This window comes from Podarcis tiliguerta (assembly GCF_965153285.1).
Source record: "Podarcis tiliguerta genome assembly, chromosome: 17".
Classification (NCBI taxonomy): Eukaryota; Metazoa; Chordata; class Lepidosauria; order Squamata; family Lacertidae; genus Podarcis; species Podarcis tiliguerta.
The window spans coordinates 23,855,097-23,882,164 of record NC_139550.1 but is presented as its reverse complement, the minus strand read 5'-3'; the positions used below and the strand labels follow the sequence as shown (position 1 = coordinate 23,882,164).

General features: G+C 43.5%; 2 protein-coding genes across 20 annotated transcripts in view; one reads left to right on the top strand and one right to left on the bottom strand.

The window, feature by feature from the left end:
• Nucleotides 1-10,432, top strand: part of DMRTA1 (DMRT like family A1) — a 394,296-nt gene extending 383,864 nt beyond the window's left edge. Inside the window, exon 3 of the transcript XR_014506319.1 lies at nt 10,421-10,432. The gene's annotated coding sequence lies outside the window, so the exon portion shown is untranslated. The remainder of the gene's footprint in view (nt 1-10,420) is intronic.
• ELAVL2 (ELAV like RNA binding protein 2) overlaps nt 1-27,068 on the bottom strand; it is a 158,159-nt gene that overhangs the window by 36,995 nt on the left and 94,096 nt on the right. For 11 of the 19 annotated variants that reach the window (XM_083420388.1, XM_083420400.1, XM_083420399.1 and 8 more), the window contains 2 exons: nt 19,678-19,768; nt 16,963-17,206 (listed from right to left, as the gene is read on the bottom strand). In XM_083420388.1, the coding sequence (XP_083276514.1) occupies nt 16,963-17,206; nt 19,678-19,768 (335 nt within the window). The remainder of the gene's footprint in view (nt 1-16,962; nt 17,207-19,677; nt 19,769-27,068) is intronic. The other 8 variants (XM_083420398.1, XM_083420395.1, XM_083420397.1 and 5 more) reach the window with 2 other exon arrangements.

The following is a 27,068-nucleotide window of genomic DNA, read 5'->3' as shown; positions in this document are numbered from 1 at the left end:
TTATCACATTCAGAAAAGACTGCTCCTTTACCTACTACAGTGGTACCTCGGGTTAAGTACTTAATTCGTTCCGGAGGTCCGTTCTTAACCTGAAACTGTTCTTAACCTGAAGCACCACTTGAGCTAATGGGGCCATCTGCTGCCGCCGCGCCGCCGGAGAATGATTTCTGATCTCATCCTGAAGCAAAGTTCTTAACCTGAAGCACTATTTCTGGGTTAGCGGAGTCTGTAACCTGAAGCATATGTAACCTGAGGTACCACTGTATACAACTTTTGTGAACCCAACAGTACAATTCTGGTCTACAGGACATAGAAGCCATTCTACTCTGCCTCTCCCTACTATTGGGACAATCCTAATGTTTTCATACTGTCCCCTTTCCCTCCACCACCATCTTGCTGCCAGAAGGGGAGAGGGGGCAGGTAGGGGCAAATGGCGATGGCAGGCGTGCAGTGGGGGACAGGATGTGTACCAGCACCTCTTTTCCTTGAAAAAAACACCAAGTGTGGGTGTGAGAGAGAAAGACTATGTCTGAGATATACTGACGGCTGCCATCTCCTTTCTAATGCTATTCTTAAATCGTTTTAAATGGTTTTCTTATTCTTATTTGAGTTATTATTTTGTGATCCATCCCAGGACCGTAAAATTTTGAAGAAGAATGCAGGAGAAAATTTAAAAATAAAAAAGATGACAGACAACTGAGCCTTATTCCAGGCTTCCTCAAACTCTGCCCTCCAGATGTTTTGGGACTACAATTCCCATCATCCCTGACCACTGGTTCTGCTAGCTAGGGCTCATGGGAGTTGTGGGTCAAAAACATCTGGAAAGCCAAGTTTGAGGAAGCCTGCTTTATACTAATACCAGAATGATCAATTCCAGCAGCAGACAAGCTCTGTGTGCAGAAGACTTATTTGAAGAATTTATACCCCACCCTTTGGCTACAAAGCACAATACAATACAAAGCCTGTGGAAAGTATTAAGAAAATACTTCCAAGTTTAAATAAATCGCTTTGTCAATTTCATGTCTAAATTGGCCAAGAAGGTCCTCTGCCTGGTTCCCTGTAACTTCACTTCTCGCAGGGAGGGAACCACCAGAAGGCCCTCGGAGCTGGACCTCAAGTGTCTGGGCTGGACCATGGGGATGGAGACACTCTTTGAGGTATCCAGAGCCAAAGCCATTTAGGGCTTTGAGTTGTGCTCGGAAACATACCAGGAGCAACTGAAGATCTTTTAGGATGACTTTTATGGTTCTGGCAGTCACTCCCAGTCACTAGTCTGGCAGCTGAATTCTGGATTAGTTGTCATATCCGAGTCACCTTCAAAGGTAGCCCCACGTATAGCACATTGCAGTAGTCCAAGTGGGAGATAACCAGAGCATGTACCACTATGGCACAACAGGGCGCAGGCAGGTAGGGTCTCAAATGGAGATGGTAGACAGCCGCCCATGGACAGAATTGTCCATGGACAATTGCACCTCCATGGACAGCTGCAAGTCCAAAATAACTCCCAGGCTGTGTACCTGGTCCAATTCAGGACCAGGGAGTCGTCCCCCACCTGCCCACCCCCTGTCCTGCAGAAACAGTACTACTGCCTTGTCAATATTCAACCTCAATCCATTAGCCACCATCCGCACCCCCACCCCCCCAAAAGTACGGAGATTTTCAAGTCTTATCTGCCAAAAAAAACCCAAACACACAGCCCACCTCACCACTAGAGCATATTTCTGCTAGGAAGCTCAAAGCAAGGGAAGTGATCTGGAGTAGAGATGAACTGAGAATTTACACAACTAACCTGCACACCCCAGAACATTCAACTTCTGAGATAGAAAGATGGAGATTTGTTAAATCACTTTAGAAAAGGGAAACAACTACTGAAGATAAAGAAAATGAGATGCATCAAATTAGACCTGAATTGCCCGAGGCAAATGTAAAGTTTTAAACATATTTCTTCATTTTCATACTTTAGGGATGTGAAGGATTATACAGCAGCCTCTCTGCTACCATTAGAGTTTTCTTCCGCTTCTGAAAAATAAAAACGAGTTCGTGCACTCAAGTCTAAAGGCACAAGTTAAGTAAATTATGTTCATCTGGCTATGCATCCATGCCATTATGTTTCCCATGCTTGGTAATTATAAAAATATCAGCCTTTGACAAGTAAACAACAGGGAAATCATTCAGACTGTCAGCTGTAATGAGTCAAGAATTATTATTGTATATTAGAATTTGAACACAATGAAGTACACACGCTGGTGAAATCATCGTTGCAACTTTGGAAATAGAACCTTCACGAGCTAAGGAATTAACCTAACTCAACCAAAACCAAACCACACAGCTTTCAAAACTCCCCTGAACTTTTTCTTTCTTTTAAAAAAACTTAACGTTAATAATGTTTTAGAACATGGGTAGGCAAACTAAGGCCCAGGGGCTGAATCCAGCCCATTTGCCTTCTAAATCCGGCCAGCGGACAGTCAGCGTGTTTTTACATGAGTAGAATGTGTCCTTTTATTTAAAATGCATCTCTGGGTTGTTTGTGGGGCATAGGAATTCGTTCCCCCCCCCATATAGTCCGGGCCCCCACAAGGTCTGAGGTACAGTGGACCGGCCCCCTGCTGAAAAAGTTTGCCGGCCCCTGTTTGAGAACAATCCATTTTGCTACACAGGCATAAGCAAAAAACAAACAAAAACAAGCTCTTAAATATTCATGCGCGAAACATACTGGATGCAGGGAAGATCACAGCACAAAACCAATCTAATGAAATGTTGCAGAATTGTAGGATATTAAGATGAACCAGCTTCCTCTACTCTTTCCATGAGACACTTCTCTGAAAAGGCAAAATTCCCCGTGCCCATTCCACCCAAAATGACATTCGAGAATGATACAGCAAGCAGGGAATGTAGGGAGATCAAAGAGGAAATTGACATACCCCATACGTAATTCCCTTTACCCAAAAATCCAATGGTAAAATTTCTCCCAAAGCATCATTTTAATCTGCTTCTGACTCTGGACTTTGAAAGGCAGCAGGAGAGCTTTCTCTAATGCATAGCCAGAGTAACCACGCTCCCCACATTTTAAATACTAAAACAGAACAGAAGCATTTGGGCTTCAAGGCCCCAAGAAAGGAAATGAGTAAAAAGGAACAAGCACAAACAGGGCAATTCAGAATGCCAGACACAAAATTTCAGGCCATTAATACCATTAAGCACAGATGTTTAAAATGTGTGTGTGCATGTGTGTGAGTGTGTGTGTATTTCCAGTGTTTGCTTTTTGCACATTTGAGAGTGAAAGGAAGCCTTTTTAAAAACCAGACAATTAAGGCGCAGTTCAAATTATGAATTATGAATTCAGAAACTGGAGAAGTTTTACACATTCTAAACCCCTAGCAAATTGGTGCTTTTCCCCATTAACAGCTACAGGAAAAATACATGCATAATGAATCATACAAGAATGCTGCATCACTTGGAGAGAGAGAAATTACAAACCAAAACCGTGAAACTGTAAACGTTAATGGAGCCATTCTAAAGATATTCCAGTGGCAAGCTTCAGAATTAAACTCTAACATAGTCAAAGCTAAAGATCTGACAAGTGAGGGAAGAAGGCTTTCTTGTAGCAGGTAATTTATTTATACAGTATTTCATCAATAAATATTAAACTCTGAGCACACAATGTTTTATTTAACTATTAAAACTTCTAAGTCCATCCTTTTTGGGGGGTGCTAGGTGCAGGCAATCTTATGTAATATGAGCATGAGATTGGCTGGGGAAGTACAAAGTCACCCAATAGCCATTAATTTGCTTTAAATTTTGATCAACTAGAGTAATCCACTAAAAACAAAACAAAAACAAAACATATACACACATTAACTTTTACCGTTTGCACCAACAGATGAAACCTCTTTCCAAATTTTGAAATATATCACTTTCTGGAAAAGTGAGAATGAGAAGCGGTTGGGGAATGCAAACAGGTACAAAACTAACTTGCTTATTAAACTCTGAATATATGTATCACTTTAGGAGCATGGAATGCCTTATGTACAACTCAGCACTTGGGGCAAAAATAGCACCATGAGAAATTCATAACTTTTTTTTTTTTAAGGATACTGGATCAGCTACTTTTGTTTTGTTTGTGTTCTGTCCATTGTTTGAATATTTATTGAAATAACGTTTGATGAAATAATCACCGCATCAGCCAGTGAAAGCAACAAAACTCGACGGTACTAAGGAGTACTAATATTCTGTACACGCAATATTCTGTACGTTCGCCAGGGCTGAATATTCAGTACTTTCACGAGTACATTCCTTCCCAATGTAGCCCCCAAATGTTGGGCAATCCACTGACCATATTCCATGTAGCACAACAATCTACACTGATCACACATTTTTGCTCTACAACTGACTATGCATGTCCAATTTCGTTTTGGGGGCTGGTCAATTTAATCCAGCAGCCCCCAGAAGCTCAACAACTTTGTCAACTCTCACCCTCTTTGAAAAAAGTTTGGGCACCCCTGGATACAATGAGCACAGACTCTTGGTGCTTCTGGCGAAACAGAGCAGCACACAGAAACGCCGTTTACCTTCCTGCCGGAGCGGTACCTATTTATCTACTTGCACTTTGCTGTGCTTTCGAACTTCTAGGTTGGCAGGAGCAGGGACTGAGCAACGGGAGCTCACCCCGTCGTGGGGATTCGAACTGCCGACCTTCTGATCGACAAGTCCTAGGCTCTATGGTTTAACCCACAGCGCCACCCGCGTCCCAAGCAAAAAGACAGACTCCTTTAAATTAAAAAAAAATACCATACTTCCTTAATATGGAGGAAAGCTACAACATAATGACCACCAGAAAATGAAAATAAAAACTCTTCCCCTTCTTTTTTCCACCGGTGAGGGTGAGTGTGAAGGAAGAAAGTGCTTTCCAGTTCTTGTTCTTCGTTTACTTTGCTGCTGGATTTTTTATTGTGTCTAGCTGTGGGGGGTTCCTCCTGGATTGTTAGCAGGCTCTGCATAATTAGCTGAGCTCTAAGTGGAAAGATACCAGGTGAAGCTGAAAGAGTTTGCTGGTTTGTGTATGAGAGAGAAAAAGCAGGAGACACAAATTATCTGCAAAGTATCTGTTCAGCTGAGCTACCTCCCTGGAGAGCTGTCAAGTCTCCACCTCTTGGTTCACAGGTATATTGCCTTGTTGAAACTCTTATCATGATATTACAGTGGTACCTTGGTTCTCAAACGCCGAAAACCCGGAAGTAAGTATTCCAGTTTTTGAACTGTTTTCAGAAGCCGAACGTTCAATGTGGCTTCTGGCTATTGTTTCTGGGATGCCTGCACCAATCAGAAGCTGTGCCTTGGTTTTCAAACATTTTGGAAGTCAAACGGACTTTTGGAATGCATTAAGTTTGGCACTTTTGTTTTTGCTATTTATTTTGCGTTTTTTTGTTTTTGAGGCTTTTTCAGTTAATTTGTTTTTGTGACTGTGTGGAACACAGTTCAGCTACTGATTGATTGATTGATTGATTGACTGCGGAAATGGATAAAAGACCCCCCCCCATCCAAACAATGACTATCATCAGTGCAGGTAAGATTTTTTAAAAAAAATTTTTTTTTATCATCTACAATACTGTCTTATTTATTTTATAGTACAGTACATTGATTATTGCTTTCATTTTATGGATCAATGGTCTTGTTAGATAGTAAAATGCACGTTAAACTGTTGTTTTAGGGGTTGTTTTTAAAAGTGGAATGAATTAATCCGTTTTGCATTACTTTCTATGGGATAGTGCGCCTTGGTTTTGGAACGCTTTGGTTTTGGAACTGTCTAAGTCTGAGAACCAAGGTATTTCAATTCATTGTTATGGAAATTTATCACACAGCGCTACATGCTAGATCAATAGATTGTGATGCTGAAAACCTGGTATCACCCAGCCATCACTTGGGTGACTCAGCAAGTTCACCTGCTGCTTCAGAGCATCCTATCTCACCCACAACTCGTGAGTCTAGTTAAATTTTTGTCGGAGGTATCCAAATGTCCATTCAAAAGGAGCACATTTGCTGGGACAGGCCTAAGCACAAACATAATAAGCCTGAAAAACCAGCACAGGCGAAGCTGCAAATAGAAGGAAGGGATCCTACAAAAAGATTGAGCTTCAACCTCGGCAAGGCCAGTCTGTAGAGGACCCTGCCCTTTAAAAATATATCATAGTTGTTCACCCAGCCTGTTAAGCTCAGAATGGCCCCTCTCATAGGAATTGAGGAATGACCTCCTGGTGTCACAGTAAAAAGTATGAAGTTTTTGCTATCGTCACCCATGGCATTAACTACTGCAATCAACTTTAGTCATCTTATGAAGAGTACATGGACATTTGAGCACGGGAAACTCCCATCTATATTTCACTTAATGGTTCCAAGCCAATCGGTCAGTCAGTCACATAAACCTTGGTGTCTTTGAGAAAGAAATGAAGGAATAAAACTCTTAAGGGGGGGGGGGATTGCACTGCTGCGCAATCTTAGTTTGGTCAGAATTGAGTACACAGTTTCAGATTTGCTTCTGGCAAATGTGCCACCATAGCCACTAGGGGGCTGTGAAAATTTGCATCCTGAGCTTTTTAGACTCGTCTACCCATGTACTATCTGAAACCAAAGGGGCACATTGGTTGCCAGATGAGAATTTTTCTCCACTTTCCTACCCCACTAATATCATCAGCTAGGTCAGGGGTCAGTAAACTAAGGTCCGCGGGCCGGATCAGGCCCAGTTGCCTTCAGGATCTGGCCTGTGGATCGGCGTGGGGATTCTATTTGTTTGGGCTGCGCCATTTTTTCTGCGCCATTCCATTCCCCCCTCCCTCCCTCCCTCCCTCACACACACCATGGCGGCGCCTCCTCCCTCCCTCCTCCTGGCTTCTCCCCGCCCTGCCTAGAGGAGGAAGGGGGCTGGGCTGAGCTGGCTGAGCGCCATTTTAAGCAGCCCCTCTCCGGAGCCAGCCCTTTCGCACCACTCGTCTTCCCACCGCCGTCACCGCCCTAGTGCTCCTGTGGGCCAGAGAGCGGAGCGGACGAGCTCCCTCTGCCTACCCACGAGAAGCAACGGCAGCAGTGGGGAATGTAAGCGCAGCAACTGGGGCTGGGAAGCAGGACTACTTGCCCCTATTGCCTCTTCTTCCAGCTCCCCCCTCCCCTGGTGCCGCCACTCCGGCCCACCACAAGGTCTGAGGGACAGTGGACCAGCCCGTGGCTAAAAAATTTTGCCAACCCCTGAGCTAGGCTAAGTAAGATTAGAATGAGTCTCAGTTGTTCTAATCAAAGTTTTCTGCCATCTCTTCAAAATCAAGAATTATATACCCCCCCAACTGCACCTTTACTTGAACAAGTGAGAGTAGTAGTAGTAATAATAATAATAAGAAGAAGAAGAAGAAGAAGAAGAAGACGACGACACTCTGGGCGGCTTCCAACAAAACACTAAAATACAATAACCTATTAAACATTAAAAGCTTCCCTAAACAGGGCTGCCTTTAGATGTCTTCTAAAAGTTTGGTAGTTATTTTTCTCTTTGACAAATGGTGGGAGGGTGTTCCACAGGGCAGGCGCCACTACCAAGAAGGCCCCTGCCTGGTTCCCTGCAATTTGGCTTCTCGCAGAGAGGGAACCGCCAGAAGGCCCTCGGCGCTGGACCTCAGTGTCCGGGTAGAACGATGGGGGTGGAGACGCTCCTTCAGATATACTAGACCAAGAGGAGGAAGTATATGAACTATACAAAAGCTAAAATGTGCAGGTTCAGCTACAGACAGACAAGCCATTTAGAATGACAACAGCCAAGTGTTGGTGTTGGCTGGTTGGTTGAACAATTACGGAGCTGTTTGCAATAGGGATGCAGCTCCTATGCTATCTGGGGATCAAGAGAAGACGGCTAGCAACTGCACAAGACAGACTGGCGGATCTTCTTCACACCGTGTTGCCACTGCCAGCCAGAAGATACCGAAGGAACTCTGCCAACTGACACTCAATACGTGGGGGACATGACGAGGCCTCGCGTCTATGAGGCTGTTTTCTCATCTGAAAAGCACCCAGTGAAGAAGCCAGAAACCGTTCTGAAGCACAAGCTTCGTGACTTTGTGCAAGAGAGTGAAGAACGTAAGGAGGGGTTTCTGGATCAGTCCTCCAAACTAGTCTCATCCATGCATTAATCTCATCCAAGTTGGTGGCCCTCACTTGCTCCTCTGGGAGAAGATGTGCACTGTGTGAGGAAGGTCTGTTCTCTTGCCTGAACTGAATCATCCAATGCTCAGTGGTTCTCTCTAGCGTTGAGAGAGAAGGAGAAAAGATTTTCTTCTGTTTAGGGAAGTTTTTAATGACTGAGATTTTAATGTATTTAATGTATCCTTTGTTGGATGCCACCCAGTGGCTGGGGAAACACGGCCAGATGGGAGGGGTAGAAATAATAATAATAATAATAATAATAATAATAATAATAATAATAATTCTATCCACTTACTGCTCCACCATGTGTAATTTTAGATACTTCAAGTACGCATCCTCCTACCTTTTCTCTAAAGATACTCAAATGCCCTAACCCAGGCACCCCTAAACCCGGCCCTCCAGATGTTTTGGGACTACAATTCCCATCATTCCTGACCACTGGTCCTGTTAGCTAGGGATGATGGGAGCTGTAGTCCCAAAGCGTCTGGAGGGCCGAGTTTGGGGGTGCCTGCTCTAACCTTTCGTGATCCACCCCGTTGATGATTTGGGTGGGTATGATGAAGGCAAGATGACATCGGAAGCTTTCAAATCAATCCTTCCCACATGCACACCGAAAGCATTCACTTTTTTCACAGCTGATAAACCTTCATGGAGCTGTCCGCTGCCACCCCAAGGTGCCTCATCTTATACATGGATAGTGAATGGGGTGGACGTGTGATTGACACGAGCTGCGAGCAGGAGCTTGTCAGCGGCGATTGTTGGCTGCTTTGGATTGGCTGCTGCTTCTCTAATTGGGTTGGTGATTGGTTTCTGCAGCAAACACTGCTGTGGATTGGCTGTTGTTGCCGCGATTGGCGGCTGCTGTTCTGGGACATGCACTATCAGAGCTGTCTTTCCCATAGGGCTTAGTGGTTCACTGTGCCAGGGCGCCGGCCTCTCAGGAGCGCCCAACGAGTGGGGGAGCTGCGTGGCTTTGCTAGCGGCCTCCCCTTTCCCTGCACACCCGCCAGCTGCGCCCCGTCAACCATATGGCTGGCGGGCATGCAGCTTACCTCCCAAGCCTCTGCGGGAGGAGAGCGGTCCCTACAGAGGCTTAGGATGGAAGCTGAGCCCTGCCAACTTTATGGCTGCCGCACAGCTTTCCTCCCAAGCTTCTGCAGGGATTGCTCTCCTGCAGCAGCATGGGGGGGGGGAGTTGCGCCCCCCAATGGCTGGCAGTGCACAGCTTCCCCTCCCTCACTATCAGTGGTAATTTGGGGGCACTGGGCAGATATTTGCACCCCGGCGCCGCATCTGCTAAAGACGGCCCTGCGCACGATTGCCAGCAGACAGATTTTCTCAGTCGGGTAAGAGATTTTTTGCTGGGAAAGGCTCTGTTTGCGATTGGCTGTCGCTGTGGCATGTGGGCGATTGTCAGCGGCTGTAAAACTTTGGGCAATCCTCCGCAGTTCAGAACCCATGCATGTTTATGTGAAAGTAAGATATATATATATTGTTTCACTGTGCCTCACTTTAGACTTGCTTACAATGAATTGTGTTTGCCAGATTGATGCCCATTCACCCGGGGTGGAGAGATCTTTTTAAAACTCTCTTTCAGGTTGAGACCTGAAGTTTTACGTAAACTATTAAGAAAAAACTAAGGAGCCTGGACCAACTGGAAGTGATCCACGTCTTTGAAAAGTGACTCCCGCCCCAGAAACACACCCCTGCTAGACAAAGCCCCAAAACCATACAACACAAAGGCTGAATTGTTAACAAATTCCACAGATGCGTATGGAAGTGGACAACTGCCAAGAAAGTCTGGGACATTCACATTTGAATTCCAAAGAAGAAACATCTCAAAAATGAGGGGGATTGGTAAAACAGAAGTTGAATGGAAGTCAAGAAACAGATCTCTTCAGAAGGCATGGGAATTATTCAAAGTCACAATTACAGCTCGGCTAGAATATAAGCACCAATCTGGAAAGGCACCACCAAACCCAAGAGGACTTCAACGTGATTAACAAAAAGAGTCAAGGAATCTATTACAGGCAACGGTTTCCTTCAGAAAATGGAAGTTGACTTGTTCAAATGAGGAGAAAGAAAAATAATACAGATTTGGAGGGCATGCACGCACACAGCCAAGCAGACAACAAGGGATGCAAACATAGTAATAATCATCATCATCAAGAAGCATATCGCTAAAGACATGCAACCCACAATAAAACATATTTTAATACAACAAACAAGAAACTGGCTAGAGATGCAGTTGGATGAGGATGGAGTCAAATATGAGCTAAGAGAATGATGAGGAGATTGTAGACTACTTGCTGAAGATATTGGACAGGTAATTAATAATAATAATAATAATAATAATAATAATAATAATAATAATAAAATTTATACCCCGCCCATCTGGCTGGGTTTCCCCAGCCACTCTGGGCAGCTTCCAGCAGAATATTAAAATACAATGATTCATCAAATATTAAAAGCAGGACTGCCTTCAAATGTCTTCTAAAAGTCTAATAGTTGTTTATTTCCTTGACATCTGATGGGAGGGCGTTCCACAGGGCGGGTGCCACTACTGAGAAGGCCCTCTGCCTGGTTCCCTGTAACTTTGCTTCTCGCAGGGAGGGAACCGCCAGAAGACCCTGGGAGTTGGACCTCAGTGTCTGGGCAATTCACATACCTTAACTAAACTTCTGTCAGAAAGGGAATGTAAGGAAAAGATGAAATTAGTGGAAACAGGGATTGTTTTAGGCCTTGTTGACAAAAGAGAAATGAACATGTCCCTGGTTTTGGATGTGCAGGCATGCACAATGCATTTAATTGGGGAATGAAGCCAATGATTTTTTTTTAAGGTGAATATTCATCAAACTAAATAAACTAAAACTGAACTGAACTTTTTTTTTAATGAAGAACTAAATTTTACTTATTTAATACATACTGGCTCCTTTTCGTTTGCATGTCACAAAAGCAGTCCCTTAGCCCCATAGATCTCTCTCCACAAATAGGTGGTGAGTCATGAGACTGACAGGCAGGCAGAAGAAAATGGTTGGAATGGATCTTCTGTTTGATCCACTCCAGATCCAGTCTTTTTCTTCTGCCTGCATCTCTCTCCGTCTGCTTCCTTCCTCTCTTCTTTGTCTCTTTGTATCTTTGTCTCTCCCATTTCCCTATAGGACGCTGAGTTGCTGCGCCATACTCTCCACACACACAGCACCATGATCCTTGGTTTTTTGAAATACTAGGGTGTGTCAGGGCCACTGTAAAGCTTTATTGAGAAACAGTCCTAACAGTGCCATGCTTGCTATTCTCTGTGTTGAGTTTTACACCATTTGTGCTCTACAGCAGACAGATTCATCATTTTCAGCAGCTCCCTGGAAAACCAAGGAGCGTTGTAGGATCTGTAACCAAGAAGGCACTTGGGAGCAATTCTGCTGAACCGTTCTGGCATCTTGCAAATATTCACTGTTTAGAAAGTCAAGTCTTTGGAAATCAGATGAAAGTTGTTTTCGAACCCTCAATAGATTTATTGGGATACTGTGTTTTACAGACTTCCTTTGTGCATGCGAACGTCTACGGCATCTCAAGGGTGCCACATCAACTACACGTTGTCATGTTATGTGGAAATGCAGCCATATCATTGCAACTTGCGCAAGATCCCGCTATTGCACTAAACATCATCACGCAAAAGGAACGCGATTAGTATTTCCTCTTTCTGTGCCGAGCAACTAACATGTAAGGGCCAGCCTGTGAATCGTGAATTCGCCCCGTAAAGTGACCAGGGAATTCCCAGGGAAACCCTTCACACAAACCCTCAGATCCCATTTCCATAGTCTCATAAAGGAGGCATAAAAATAAAGGTGGCAGCCATCTTCCCCAATTCTTTAGTATTAAGAAGAGATGAAGCGTGGAACAGAACAATCTCAAAGAGGCAGACAGACCTAGTTTTCCAATGAGCTAAGCAATACAGCCAGATGGGCAAAGTACTACATTATTATTATTATTATTATTATTATTATTATTATTATTATTATTATTCCATTATGTGAGCACACACCTGTACTCTGAAGTAGTATAGACTAGAGACAGTGCAAAAGTTAGGTTCAAATTAAAGTTTATCAAGGGGCAGACTTTGCCCTTCGACAATTTATCCAATCTTGCTTAAAAAAAGCATGGGAACTTGCTATATACAGTGGTACCTCTGGTTACATACTTAATTCCTTCTGGCGGTCTGTTCTTAACCTGAAACTGTTCTTAACCTGAGGTACCACTTTAGCTAATGGGGCCTCCTGCTGCCGCCGCGCCGCCACAGCACGCTTTCTGTTCTTATCCTGAAGCAAAGTTCTTAACCTGAGGTACTATTTCTGGGTTAGCAGAGTCTGTAACCTGCAGTTTATTTCATGCCTTGTGTGCCTAAATATCAGCTCATTTGAATTTCATCAATTAAGGACACAGCACAATGACAAAAAGGAAGGTTTTATAACGCACATTACTGAATGGACTTGCCTTCTCAGTCCATAAAGCTCTGATGAACCTCAGTCATCTTCAGAGTCAAGTTTCAGCGATTCCATGGGACGCAAAGGCATACCGTTCCATAGAGGTATAAGTCATTTTATTATGGTCAATTACCAATCTCAAGACAGTGAACACCAATGGCAAAATTTAAAAGCTCCAAAGAGGAAAAAATTATGTAAAATCACAGACATAAGAGCGGTTCTAGGTGGTCATCTATCTGTCAGAAAGGAAACCCTTCTCACTTAGGACTGTCTTATCAGTCAATATATTATACTAATCCAGGATGGTACCTGCTACAATCGCTGACAATAAGGGAGTGGGGCCTACCCAGATCACTTTGGCGTTCTAGGTCAGTCATACACTGCCTGATGGCTGTTTTAGCCTGACCAAAACCCATTCTGAGCAAATGATCAAGGGGAAAACCTAGAGCTAAAATTTCAGTTGTAACTGCCTGAGACCATGCAGGACAAGGGGAGCTAGCCGAGTAGGAAAGAATGATAATCTTAGACATCCATACTCTGGCCTCCATAGAGGTACAGAAATTGGGGTAACGGTTCTGGAAGAGCTGAGCTACTTTGCACACAATATAACGAGACGCAATGCAAATTTAAGTATCTGAAGACGTGTGCATGCACACGAAAGCTTATACCCAGAACAAACTTAGTTGGTCTCTAAGGTGCTACTGGACATTCTCATATATACATATATATATATATATATGTGTGTGTGTGTGTGTGTGTATACACACACACACACACACACATGTATACATATACATATATATACATTGCACACACACACAAACACACATACACATACACACACACACGCACACATATATAGATATAGATATAGATAAATAGATATAGATATATATACAGTGGTACCCTGCAAGACGAATGCCTCGGAAGACGAAAAACCCGCTAGACGAAAGGGTTTTTCGTTTTCTGAGGTGCTTCGCAAGACGGATTTTCCAAAGGGCTTGCTTCGCTAGACGAAACAGCCCTGCCTCTCCTGTCATGGCGACGGTCACTGCACGAACGCATGCTCGCTTCCCCGCTCCTCCGGCTCCCTCCCACCTTCCTGCTGACGGCTCCTCCGGCTCCCTCCGACCTTCCGGCTGCCTAGTGCCGCTGCCCACTGCCCTCGCGCGCTCCTCTGAGAGAGCCATTGCCGCCAGCAGCCAGCATTGAGCCCGCCGCCCTCCAGCAGCCGGTGGTGAGTCCAAGGTACTGGCTGCGGCAGCTGCCCTGCTTCTCCCCACCCCTCCCCGCCGTGGTGCTTCGCAAGACGAAAAACTCTCTACGAAAAAACTCGCAGAATGAATTAATTTCATCTTGCGAGGCACCACTGTATCTCAAATGTAACAGTAACAGATAAAGGACTTGGAAGTGCCCCTGGGAAACTTGGAGATCAAATTCAGTCTTCCTTGTTTCCAACATTGCCACCAACAGGTTATTTCAGCAAGCGTGAACTAAAGACTACAGTTACAAGACAAGACTACAATATGGGGAATTTTCTTTCCAAATATACTTATTTTTTACCACTGTATAATGCGAAGCAAAACATGCAGGAATCCTAGCTGCCTATTTTGTAAATTTTATTTCTGGTAGTTTCTAAGCCTGGTCTTTTGGTTTGCTTCACTCTATTACAATTGTTAAAAATAATAATCAGTTGAGGCCAGCACAGGATTCTGTTAACAGGCTACAAATTTCGACAGATCTCTCCCTAGAGTTTTTCAATGACCATACTGCAAGTCAGAAATACCTACATCCGCCCTCGCTGTCTCCATCAACGTTCAAAGAACATAGGACTTCAATCAGAAACAGGCACTCCTCTTGGAAATATAGCAATTTTGCACTACTTCAAATTTGGACATTTCTACATTAGATCGTTGAAGCCCGGAAGAATAAATGGTTGGCACCTGTTTTCAAGCTGACTGGGCATTTTTAGGACAGCTTTCCTGCTAGTAATCCAAAATGAAGAGCTTGCCAAGGATTAAGCTGTGGTTGCCCAACAAGAGGCAGAGCGGGAAATACGCAATTTGCCATGGCAATTCAGAACTGATTTCAGTAGGGGTCTCAAAAGCTACTGAGCTAGTTCAGCCTTTTCCCACCACAGTGGTGGTACAGGAACTTTCTCAGCCAACGAGCGAGCCCACCATGCTTTGCTCTGATAAGGACCTCCTCTGCCCCTTCTTCAGACAGAGGAACTGGGGAGGTGGTGGAAGCCAACAGAATGGTACCATCCTTTCCCTTGGCCCTAGAAGAAAGTATTCTCTATGCTCCCCACCTCACTTCAGTGAGAAGCCACTGGTTCTCCACACAGCCTCTTAAACCCAGGCTTATTGCTTTATCCACTGCAGAAACTGTGACTGGACAGGAGTCCCCCTCAAAACTCCTAAGTACAATTTGCTTGAATTGCAATTCTTGATTTTCAAAAAACAACACTCTTACATTAGCAAGAGAGCTGGACCATAAAGAAGGCTGATCGCCAAAGAATCAATGCTTATGACTTATGGTGCTGCAGGAGACTCTTGAGAGTCCCATGGACTGCAAGAAGATCAAACCTATCCATTCTGAAGGAAATCAGCCCTGAGTGCTCACTGGAAGGACAGATCCTGAAGCTGAGGCTCCAAGACTTTGGCCACCTCATGAGAAGAGAAGACTCCCTGGAAAAGACCCTGATGTTGGGAAAGCTGGAGGGCGCAAGGAGAAGGGGATGACAGAGGGCAAGATGGTTGGACAGTGTTCTCAAAGCTACCAGCATGAGTTTGACCAAACTGTGGGAGGCAGTGGAAGACAGGAGTGCCTGGCGTGCTCTGGTCCATGGGGTCACAAGGAGTTGGAAACGACTAAACAACAACAACATTATCAATTACAAGCAGTGAATGTGCAGTTGGGGAGCAGAACCAAGACTTAAGCAAGGACCACACACTTTCCATCCACTTCCATAAAGTGCATTAAGCCAAACCATGCCCCCCCCCCCAAAAAATCACTTAAGTGGCTAACTTTTTATATACTGCTAATTACTCAACCCAACTTTCCAGCTGCAAGTGCAATTTGTTTCAAGCACTGGAGAGTCACAACAACTAAGCTTCCTTGTTGCCTTTTTTGGCCCGAAAGCTCAGGAGAGATTCCAAGATCCAAGTGTAAATATGGCAGCCAACTCTGGAACAGGATGATGAATGGGAACAAAGAGGGGGAAAGATGGAACACAATACTTGGAAGCTGCCAAGAGAATAATGCAAATGCAGAACCTTGAGACAAAGTCGGGGTGGGGGTGGGACTTTGTCGAACTATTAGCACATGAACAAACTTCGGTTTCACAGCCAAGGGTGACCAACAATGAACTGGAAAACTACAGGATGGATTCAGTGCCTTGAAGTCGATGGACTTTGCTGCACTTGAGATAGACCTGCAAATCCTTCATGTTATGTACCGTATTTTTCTATGTATAAAAGGCCCCCATGTATAAGACGAACCCTATTATTTGAGCCCAAAATTAAGAAAAAATTAACTGCAACATTCCGTGTATGAGACGATGCCCAATTTTAAACTTTAAAAAAAAACCTGGGGAAAATATAGTCTTATAAATGGAAAAATATGGTATTTCACATGGTCTACTTCTGAGACCAGGAAACAGCTGGGGGTGTTTAGTACCACGTGGCTTCCTCAACTGGGACTAAAATACTGATTCCTATTCCTTACGGTTCACTGGGCATCTGTACCTGTAAACTGATTGGACGTTTTCTGATCCTAAATTCCACTTTTATTTAAGACCTTTATTTTACTAACCCAAAATTGCCACCATTGGGTTTCTTCTGCACTGGTTGTGAAGGATCAAGGGATATAAGGCCAATTTTAAAAGTTTCCCGAAGCGTCCACACATGATTCATTTGATCTTTTTTCTCAGAACATTTAAGGTGAATTGCAAAGGTCAGCTTCACTTTCCGGTGTTTTCCCGTCGCCCTCGCCCCATGACAACAATTAAGTTACAAGCAGGCAGTTTTAAAATCTGTCAAGACTTCATTTTTCTGTAGTGAAAACCAGGAATTGCTAAGAAGAGGAACATGCATGTTGCCTTGGCGACAAAATATTGCTCTCCAAAAGCCTTTGCAAACTATTCTTTGATATCAAGCTTTCTATTTCTCACATTACAGATGAGATAAAACACCATTTCCCCCCCCCACCCTTGAAATTCAGAAGTAATGCAATTCAGACTCCTGTTTAAACAGTAACATGTACGTGTCTGTGCATATGCAAAAACCTAGTGCCTACGTACCTGTTATTTTGTCTCTTACAAGTTTGCAGGATTCTATCTCGCCAATGCTCCCGAACAGACTTTTGAGCTCCTCCTGTGTCATATTCTGAGGAAGATAGTTGACTATTAAATTGGTTTTGCTGTCCTCCGTGTTTCCAGAGTCAACTGGTGATGAGCAGTTGTTGTTTATGGTAGTAGGACCATTGGCTGTGTTATTGCAAGTTGGCCCATTAGACAGTTGTGTTTCCATGGCAGCAATTACCTGCTAAAAACAGAGAAAATGGGAACTGTCAGAATTCATATTTCAGAATCTATTAGCAATTCTAGCCAAGAATTTAAAGCTTTGTCACTATAAAACAGTGCCCAGCTGTCAGGTCTGCAATAATGGTCTTAACAATAAAATGAAATAGTTTTAATTATCTAGCAATAAAATCCATTTAGAAGTTTTTTTAAAAAAACAACAACAAAGGTTCTACTGAAAGATTTTAGAAGTTAGGGCTGGGGGGGGAAATCCCATGAGCTTTAACTGACAGCAAGGGATTAGAAATATTTTTCCCCCTAAGCCAGTGCTGTTATTTCAGTAAATCCTAAGATTTAACTGTGCAAATACAAAATTCAGATGAAGCCCCAGAGTTGTTCAGCTAAGGAAAACACAAACTAGAAATTTCAATGGTGATTGCAAAAGCTAAATTAACAATGGCAATCAATGTCAGACTTCACAGAAGGCATTACTAGAAGCAATGTACTGTTTTGGTTACTTTTGCAGTATTGAAGAGAGTTGGCCACATTGGTCACAATGCTGGCAAAATACGAATTTCTGTTCCAAAATGTTGCATTTAAGTGAGTGGGCGTTTGCCTTCTGACATAAGCCCTTTTTTGCCGGTGACTCAAAGATAGGAAAAGGTGTGCCCATCAATTATTACGCAAGTATTTTGACATCTCCTGCTCTTCCCAATGTTCCCAGAGATCTTTGTATCTATGCTTCTAGTTAAACTGGACTAACCTCAAATATTGTCCACCAGAAGAACTGGGGTTTCTCTCATAAGATATGACTATTCTAAATGTGTGTATTCATTTCAATGTAAGGTTTGCTACTGCTTGGTAACTGTTGGGTACTGCTAACATTTTATAGCTCAGAGCCTGAAATTTCAATCAAATCGGACGGATTTCATCAATTTAAAGAATTTCAATCAATTTTTTCCCCAATACAAAACACAACCCCTATTTCAACTTCGCGCCAGTAAAACTGTTCTCTACCCTAAAGCTCCACAAAGGAACCTCCAGCTTAGAGTCAGCAATTTGCCTTTTGGCAAAACATGCCTTTTTTCTGCCTTTGGGAAGTTCAAGAAGACTTACAATTGCATATTGACAATAATGGGACTAAGTCTGTATTTACATTAATTGCACATATTTTGCGAAGGGATGAGAGGATTATGGATTAACCCAGGAGATAACTGGGTTCCAGGAAAAAAAGAGAGAAATCTCTTCAGTGTGTATTTTTAAAGAACCACATCTTCTTGATAAGCAATCCTTTCACTTCAACCAACATAAACTCTGCACAAAAAACTCTAAGCAAAACTAAACTGCCTATGCACAAAATGACCAAGAACACTAAGCAAATCACTGTTCAAATATTCCTGCTATACCTGCCAGAAGTTGAATAACTGTTGGACCAAAACATTGTTCTCAGACTAACGCTTTCTAAAAATAAATATGTTTTTTAAGCACCCGTTGTCTGAAAACAATTTTTAAAAGGCTTCTTCAAACAAAGAAACAACCACCACGGTATCATCATATAGCTGCATATTGTATTTTCATATTCAGACAGCAAGAATGAAATCCTAGACCATCATTCAAATGAACAGATTCAGGAGTCTGGATTCCTTGGAACAGCTCGATCGTTAGATAATGGGATTTTAATCTGAGGGTTGTGGGTTCGAGCCCCACGTGGGGCAAAAGGTTCCTGAATTGCAGCGGGTTGGACTAGATGACCCTAGTGGTCCCTTTATGAGTCTATGTTCAGTAATTATGTCTTGGCTACAAGACTATTAAACAGGGCTTTTTTGCCAGAGCTCACCGCAGCACCTCTCAGGTGAGCGCCACTAGCATTCTAAGAGAACAAGGGAGAAGTTCATAGTGAGATCGATCACTTTTTCTAGAAAAATAACACTGCTAATAAATCTGTATTTTAACACATAGCTCCTAGCCCACTTAGCTGTCACCTGATACAGATCAGGCTTTTCAACAGTTCCTGATATAAATATATTTTTTCCTCTCTTTTTCTTTTTTTTACCGGCCAAAGTAATTTGAATGGAATTCTATTAATTTCATCAGTAACCAAAAAAATACACAACATTAATAATTTTCCCCCCTCCAAAGTTACTGTTATTCAGCATTCAGACCATACCAAATAAAAGCTTTAATGCAAGCTTTGCTCTTTTGAAATCAAATGTTGACTTGGGTGTTCAACTCCAGTACAAGTTACTATGAGGAAAGTCGGGGGGACATTATTCGAGGAAGTCACTTGTATATTTTACAAGTTCAGAGGATGCCCTGAGAGCCCCCGTCCCCCAAAACCAGGGATAAAGACTGATTCCTGTACCAAAACTTAAAGAGAAGGTGTGGTATATGCAGAGGTTTTCCGAATATAATTTGAAGGGTTTGGTATGGCCTCAGCACTACTTTTTAACATGTCGAAAATTATCCTACAGAATTTAATAAAAAAATCCCACAGACCCCAGTCCAAGGCTCTGCTGCCCACGAACCACTTCTAAGCAGAGAAGCCACATCACACAGTCTGACTGCCATGTTAGTTTGGAGTTGCCGGCTGCAATATGGACACAAAAAGTACCGTATGTTAGATTAGCAAAAGATAATGCAACAAATCAGTTTGTACAAATTTACCGTTAATTGTCTTTATTATTCCCAGCACGTCCATGCAGTGTGGCTTAATAGAATTTTCAGGCAATTCCAATCTAATCTTTTTCAAATTCGTTTAATGTGCCGCTGCCGTTGCTTTGCATGAATTAAGACACTTTTTTTAGAAGCTTGGTTTTTTTTTTAAAAAAAAAGGTGGCACAAGCTAGCTTCGTTTGCACTCAAGCCTTAAACCCAGTGCTTCCCCCCCCCCAAAAAAAAATTAGGGGTGCTCTCATTTTGACTCAAGAAAACCACCATTTTATAGTTCAAATTGGGAAAAATAAATACAGTAAATTGGATAAAAGTACAAAGATTCATAAAATGTTTAGGGGTCTGCGTACCCCTGCGTACCCCCCAGAAAAAAGCACTGCTTAAATGTATAATAAATGCATGTGTTGTAGACAAGTGTCTATGATGAGCACATTGGGGCAGGCAGGGAGAGGGAATTAAATGCCTAATGGAGACAGGTAGAATGAGAAAATGTAGCTGAATTGTGTGTCCATGGGCTATTTTATACATATTCCCCTTAATAAAAGCCTTCTAAATTACATATCAGTTGCCGTCTAGCTCTGTTAGAATCCACCCTGTTCATAAATAATATCCTTAGTAGGATATAAGTTGCTTTGTTCAATTTGATGTCGTAATAGCACCCTCATTCAGTGTGTTATTTATTGGGAAGCATTAGTGAGAGCTGAAAAGCATTACAGAGATGGAACAACAGAGCCACTATAAAGAAATGGTCTTCAATAATGCGTTGTTCCCAGGCACACAGAGAAATTAAGTTAGGCCCCATGCAAATTGTAAACCTGCCAGGATTCAAAATTTTGCAAAACTAGGCAGTGACAAATATTGCTAATGTGTCGTTTACAACAGATTACAGATTTCTGAACTTGGGTCAGCGCTGGCAAGATAGTCAAGGCAGGACAGAAGTAATTTTTTTTAAAGACAGAACCATGAATACACAAAGCTATCTTTGCTAACTCTTCCAAGCTGGATTCATTTGCCAAAATACGATTGTATGCCAATCTGTCCTGTTAAAACATAGATACATGTATGTAAACACAGCATCGGGGGGAGGGACTGCCTTTTGGAGTCAATTCATTCTTCGGGACAATTAATTTTTGGCTTTCAATCACACACAGGCCAAACTGAAGAGCTTAGCTCGGTCTTGCAAAGAGAGATGCACAAAAATTCCTAGTTAACGGGAAAGGAGTTACTGAACATCACAGCTTTCGTTAGGTTATTTGTAGCACAACAAGAGCTTGAAATAAAATATTATCTTCCAATTTACAAAAAAATGGGGGGGGGAATCCCACTTTATCACATTTACAATGCAAGTGCTACAGACAACCATGTACGCGGCAGGTTTAAACTTTCATATTGCAGGCACTATTTGGTCAAAAGTTCAAAATCGTTAAGATTAAAATGCAGCCGTTGCAAAATTAAGTATATTAACAGTCAACTAGCTCACTGGATTGCTTGCAAATTTGCACCACTACATATATAGCCTCAATTAAGTGGTAAGGCACCTAAGCTGTAGAATTTTCTCTATCCACTGCAAAAAGCACACACTCTGCTATAAAACAGTGAATCCTCCAAGGACAGAATTATCAAGTTACAAGTTGAATATGAATGAGATAAGCTGGGAAAAATTCAACACGAGATGGAACACATACTGAACAGGAATGACATTTATTAGCTGTTCATGTAATACCTTGACAAACCTGATAAAAGCAGTGGTACAGGATACATTTAGTGTCATGTCATTGTACACATTCGCTAGAAGACACATCACACTTCACTATATCATAAAATAAAAAAAAATCTCCTACATTCTTCCAAAGGAATAAAAGATGTCAGCAGCTTCAGTGGTACTGTGAGCTTTTAATACAATGGTAAGCAAAGACAAAAAGGCTGTGCTCTTTCTGGGCTAAGCCAGAAGATGATGGTTGCTTAAAACTATATCCAGACCTTCAACAGGGGAAGGCAAGCTACACAACCAGTGTTGGAAACTCAGCTATATAAGCCAGGCGCCAAATGGCTCATTAAACCAGGGTTACGGTTGCCAAAGCAGAATGTCTAGTGGACATTCTGGGACCGGACGGCTCAAAAGTCAAATTTTCCAATACAATGGTTTGGGTTCCTGAAATTCGTTCCGATTGTGCAGGTAAGATATAACAGATGGAATTCTACAGGATGTGTTGCTAGTGTGTGAAAACAGTCGTCAAGATCCAAAGATCTCCATAAGGGGGAGATGTCAAGGTGCTGTCCTGGCACCTGGGCATCTACCTTCACTTGGTGGCAAGTGGCTAATAACCAGGTGCAAAATGCGCCTGGTGATATTGTTGTACACAACCAGTCTTTCCTTTCCCCTGAAGCCCACACTTCAAATAGCCTTTCCGGAGGGCAGAAGGAGACCTATCAATTGTTACCCGCAATATTTGCAATGGCAAGGGTACCAATACAAAATATTTGGCAAAGAAATACGATGTCCTGAAACCGACTACCTCTATCTCTGCTACTGTGCCCTGTAATAATATGCAACGTGTGAGATAGTGTCTTCTCCATCATGGAGAGCACGTGTTGCGGTGGGGTTTATCAAGACATCCCACTGTTGCTGGGTGGGTGAAGGTAGTTGGCCACTGCTGCGATTGGGCTCCTCTTGTCATTGGGGAGAAGTTGATGTTGACATTTTGTGATTGACAGTCAGAACTCTTAAATTCCCTGCTCACAGCGTTGAGGTTCCTCTTTTCGCTGCACGCATCAGATCACCCACCCACCCTCCCTATATTTAGGATTGTTCGCATTGACCTTGCTATGCCTGTCATGGAGTCGTCTGCTTTTGGAGCAGGGGCCCGGTGGGAATTTTGTCCATTTGGCTGATTGGCTGGTGCCATTTGGTTTTTGTCTACTGCATAGCAAATTGTCACAACTTTAAGGTTCTGGTTAGGCATTGGTTTTATGAATTGGTTGGTGGAGGGGCATGGAATGGCTGTGCCTGCCCCTCCAGTGCCGCTGCTGCAAGGGTATTCCATTAAAGGAATCCAGGGGCTCGCCATGCTTTTGTCCGAACCCCTGTCAAGGGGCTAGGGCCACGCAAGAGCCCCTGGGAGGTGAGGGCATGGTACCCAGCTCCATCTTTCTCCCCAATATGTTTTCCCTTTCTGACTTTCATGGATGTGCAAATGTCAGTCTGTCCCTGTGCGGGGTCAGATAGTCGCAACCAATGCCTAAGCAACCACTCACGTTTTTTGTATTTTAATAAAGTTGTGGCCAAAATTATGCCAAAAACCTTAAACAAAAATTCTGTGTGAATTGTGTTTTATTGGGGTGGCTTGGGGACCTCGACACGCAAATCTTTCTCACTATTAAGACAACACTGAGCTCCTTCAAAGGAAACCACTCCTCTACAAATTGCCAAGGAAATTTCCCAGGAATAAGGGGAAGTGGAAATGAAAAACTTCAAGAGAACTATTGCACATACTCTTAATGTGCACAGAAGCAACACGGGCCATTTAAGATTAAAGGGAAATTGTCTCAAGAATAAACTGCAGCCTTTGGAAAAATCCCTCTTCTAACATCACAAAAACACCCACTCAATCGGAATGCAAACCAAGAAATTAATGTACAGAGATTTGAGGTTTGTATGGAAGCACAGAGGACACGGCAGAGACAAGCAAGTCATTGAAAGGAGGACAGCAGACACTCCAAGCACCACTCTGGTCAGCGACCGAAATAAATCGATTTAACAAGAACATTGGAAACTTTTAGGATGTGTTCCAACTCTAGGAACAAGTAATGGTGTGCTCTTGAATCAGCACCACCATTGCTTACACACAGATAAATGTCCTACCTTGATGTTTAAGAAACAAAGTGAATCGCCTTTTAGCGATAAGAAATCAGCATGTTATGGCAAGCGACGATAAATGCAACATTAGGCCCACGGTAGAAATACACAACACTCACAAGAGGACTGGCAAATCCCGCATTCTTCCAGTATTATTTAAGCCAAGGAATGAGCCTATGTTTATCCCCATTTCTGCCAGTGGAAGCCCATGAAGGGGCACTGGGAAAAATAGGGATAAACATGGGCTCATTGCAGGCAGAGGGGAAGAAAACGTTTTGCTAGGCCCGTGACCAGTATGGTGCATAATGAAATTTCAGTTTTGTTTCATTTTTACACAGGTAATGAAGATTGTCTGCACAAATTCAACATGCCTAATGATCCTTAGACTTTAGTTACCTTGACACAAAATTTTAAGTATCAGCTGCATGCAACCTAAACATAAAAACGAAAGTCAAAGTAAAAGTTCTCACAAGGACAGTCAGCCTATTTTTAGATTGCTTGCATCTAGCATACCTTTTAACACCCTCACACCCCCATTTTAGGCACCTGCATATCCATGGGCAGAAACGGAGCAATAATGTAAATTCAAGCTAAGAGTATAAGCTAATTATTTTATTTTATTCTAGTCTGCTCATCAAACACAAACCTTTGCAGTATCACAGAAGCATCGGTTGTCCCATACGGGGATCAAACCTACAACCTTGGCACTATCATCACCATGCTCAAACCAGCTGAGCTATCCAGGCTATTTCACTTTTTACCTGCAACTCAAAAGGATGGCACCAAGTTTAACATGGCCCACAACCAATGCCCAGCCAGCCGGCAAAACACTGCCCATCCAGAGCTTATTGGCCCTTTTGATGCCAGCATTTTGGTGGGGAATCCCCTCTTCATTGATTCTGCCAGGTGGGGAATTCGCCTAAGTGCTGGCAAGACATGTGGGCTCTAGTTGCTGGGGATGGTGAACAGAGGTGAGGTCCACAACCACTGCCCACCTGCAGTGGCGTAGCGTGGTTTGTCAGCACCCGGGGCAAGGCAAGTAATTTGCGCCCCCTAACCCATGGATTTGCGACCCCTAACCCTAACCCCCAGATGTTGCGCCTGGTGCGGCCGGGCCCCCCTGCACCCCCCACGCTACGCCACTGCCCACCTGGGAAGGGATGGGCAGCCAATCTGATCTAAGCTTTTCCACCACTATTCCTCTTTCTTCATAATCCTAGAAACAGTACGTGGGAGGAAAAAGCCTCTTAAATATCTCGGACTCTCATTGTTTATTGGGTGCCGTCGAACTGCGAAAACACTAAAACGCTTCGCAGTGTGCTTCAAGTCCTGGCATTAACCTCTTGAAAAGGCAAAAAGCTACAGCAGAAGCAATGTCTGAACAAGACAAGGGACCGGTGACCGTTAGGTCCAGTCACGTCCAACTCTGTGGTTGCGGCGCTCATCTCGCTTTACTGGCTGAGGGAGCCAGCGTACAGCTTCCGGGTCATGTGGCCAGCATGACTAAGCCGCTTCTGGTGAACCAGAGCAGCGCACAGAAATGCCACTTACCTTCCCGCCTATTTATCTACTTGCACTTTGATGTGCTTTTGAACTGCTAAGTTGGCAGGAGAAGGGACCGAGCAATGGGAGCTCACCCCGTCACGGGGATCTGAACCGCCAACCTTCCGATCGGCATGTCCTAGGCTCTGTGGTTTAACCCACAGCGCCACCCGTGTCCCAAACAAGACAAAAGCTCCAAAAAAGAGCATACTTCAGTAGCCTTGCTACAAGATCTGAAGAGTCTGGATCAAGCATAGGCATACCCGGCCCTCCAGGTGTTTTGGGACTACAACTCCCATCATCACTAGCTAATAGGACCAGTGGTCAGGGATGATGGGAGTTGTAGTTCCAAAACACTTGGAGGGCCGAGTTTGCCTATGCCTGCTCTGGATTTTCACCAAAAGAGGAGGTGAAGACACTTGGGCCACGATTGCAACCGGAAGCAGTATACAGAGGACTGCTATCCATGATCACTCCAAAGCTAAGTCTAAGTTATTCCAGAAGCTGATCACCATTCTCCCTGCTACAAAAGAAACCCTGGTTCTATTTCCGTTACCCCAAGGATCCTGGAAAAAGAACTTTACTTAAAGTAGGGCTGGGCGATATCTGGTTTTCAACATTGTGGTATATCACCAGCTAAACATCACGATATACTGATGTATCACAATGTCTGAAATAAGGATGGAGCTATGTAGAGACATCAGCTGGCTTCACGGTTTTCCCTGCATCGTGATTTTCGCCAGCACCTGCTCTCGTGATCTGCTGCCCCTTGCAAATCCTCCCTCAGGGGAGAGCTGAGCCAGCAGAGCTAACAGGGGCTGCAGCAATCGAGAGACGCACTGGCTGCTCTGCAGTTTTTCCCACATTGTGATTTTTGCATGGAGCAAATGCATACACATACATCATGATTCACAATATATTGCCGGGTAAAAATTATGAAACCGCTATCACAATATGGGACTTCAAACCGGTTTGGGGCAACGTACAGCTTCTGGGTCATGTGGCCAGCAGGACTAAGCCGCTTCTAGTGAACCAGAGCAGCGCACGGAAACAATGTTTACCTTCCCGCTGGAGCAGTACCTATTTATCTCCTTGCACTTTGACGTGCTTTCGAACTGCTAGGTTGGCAGGAGCAGGGAGTGAGCAACGGGAGCTCACCCCGTTGCGGGGATTTGAACCACCAACCTTCTGATCAGCAAGCCCGAGTCCCTACAAGGTGCAATAAAAATCATGAAATCACTACGCAACTCTGAGTATATTTCAGTTACATTCGCCAAAATGGAAAGCCTAGTTGCCATTTTGGGGGCAAGAGGGCTCCAATGTCTCATATTTCAAATGACATATTGACTGCGACTGGTTCTCAGTTGAACATCTGAGAACATCTGACAACCCTGAGCTAGGTTCAGAGCTCTGAGAACTTAAAGAAGAAAAGGCACTTGATCCAGGGATAGTCCATGTATATCTTGGCCTCTTTCGACTTCTTTTTCTTAATGGTGACTGCTCCTGCTCCAGCTGCACAGAAAAAGCAATTTGGCTCCAGAAATTCATTCTGATCGTGCAGATAAAATATAACTGATAGGATTTCACAGGATGGGGTGTGAGCATGTGACTAGTCCAGATCAAACAATCCCCAGATGGTGGAGAGGTCAGGCGCCATCCTGGACCTCGGGCATCTTCACTTGGTTGCAAGTGGTTGAAAGTCAGGTGCAAAGTGCGCCTGGTGCCTGCTTTATTGAACTAGCCTACTGTCTTTCCTCCTCTGAAGAAGACAGAGGTTAAGTAAAAAATGACAGCACAGGTTGGTGCTAATGAGCAGGTC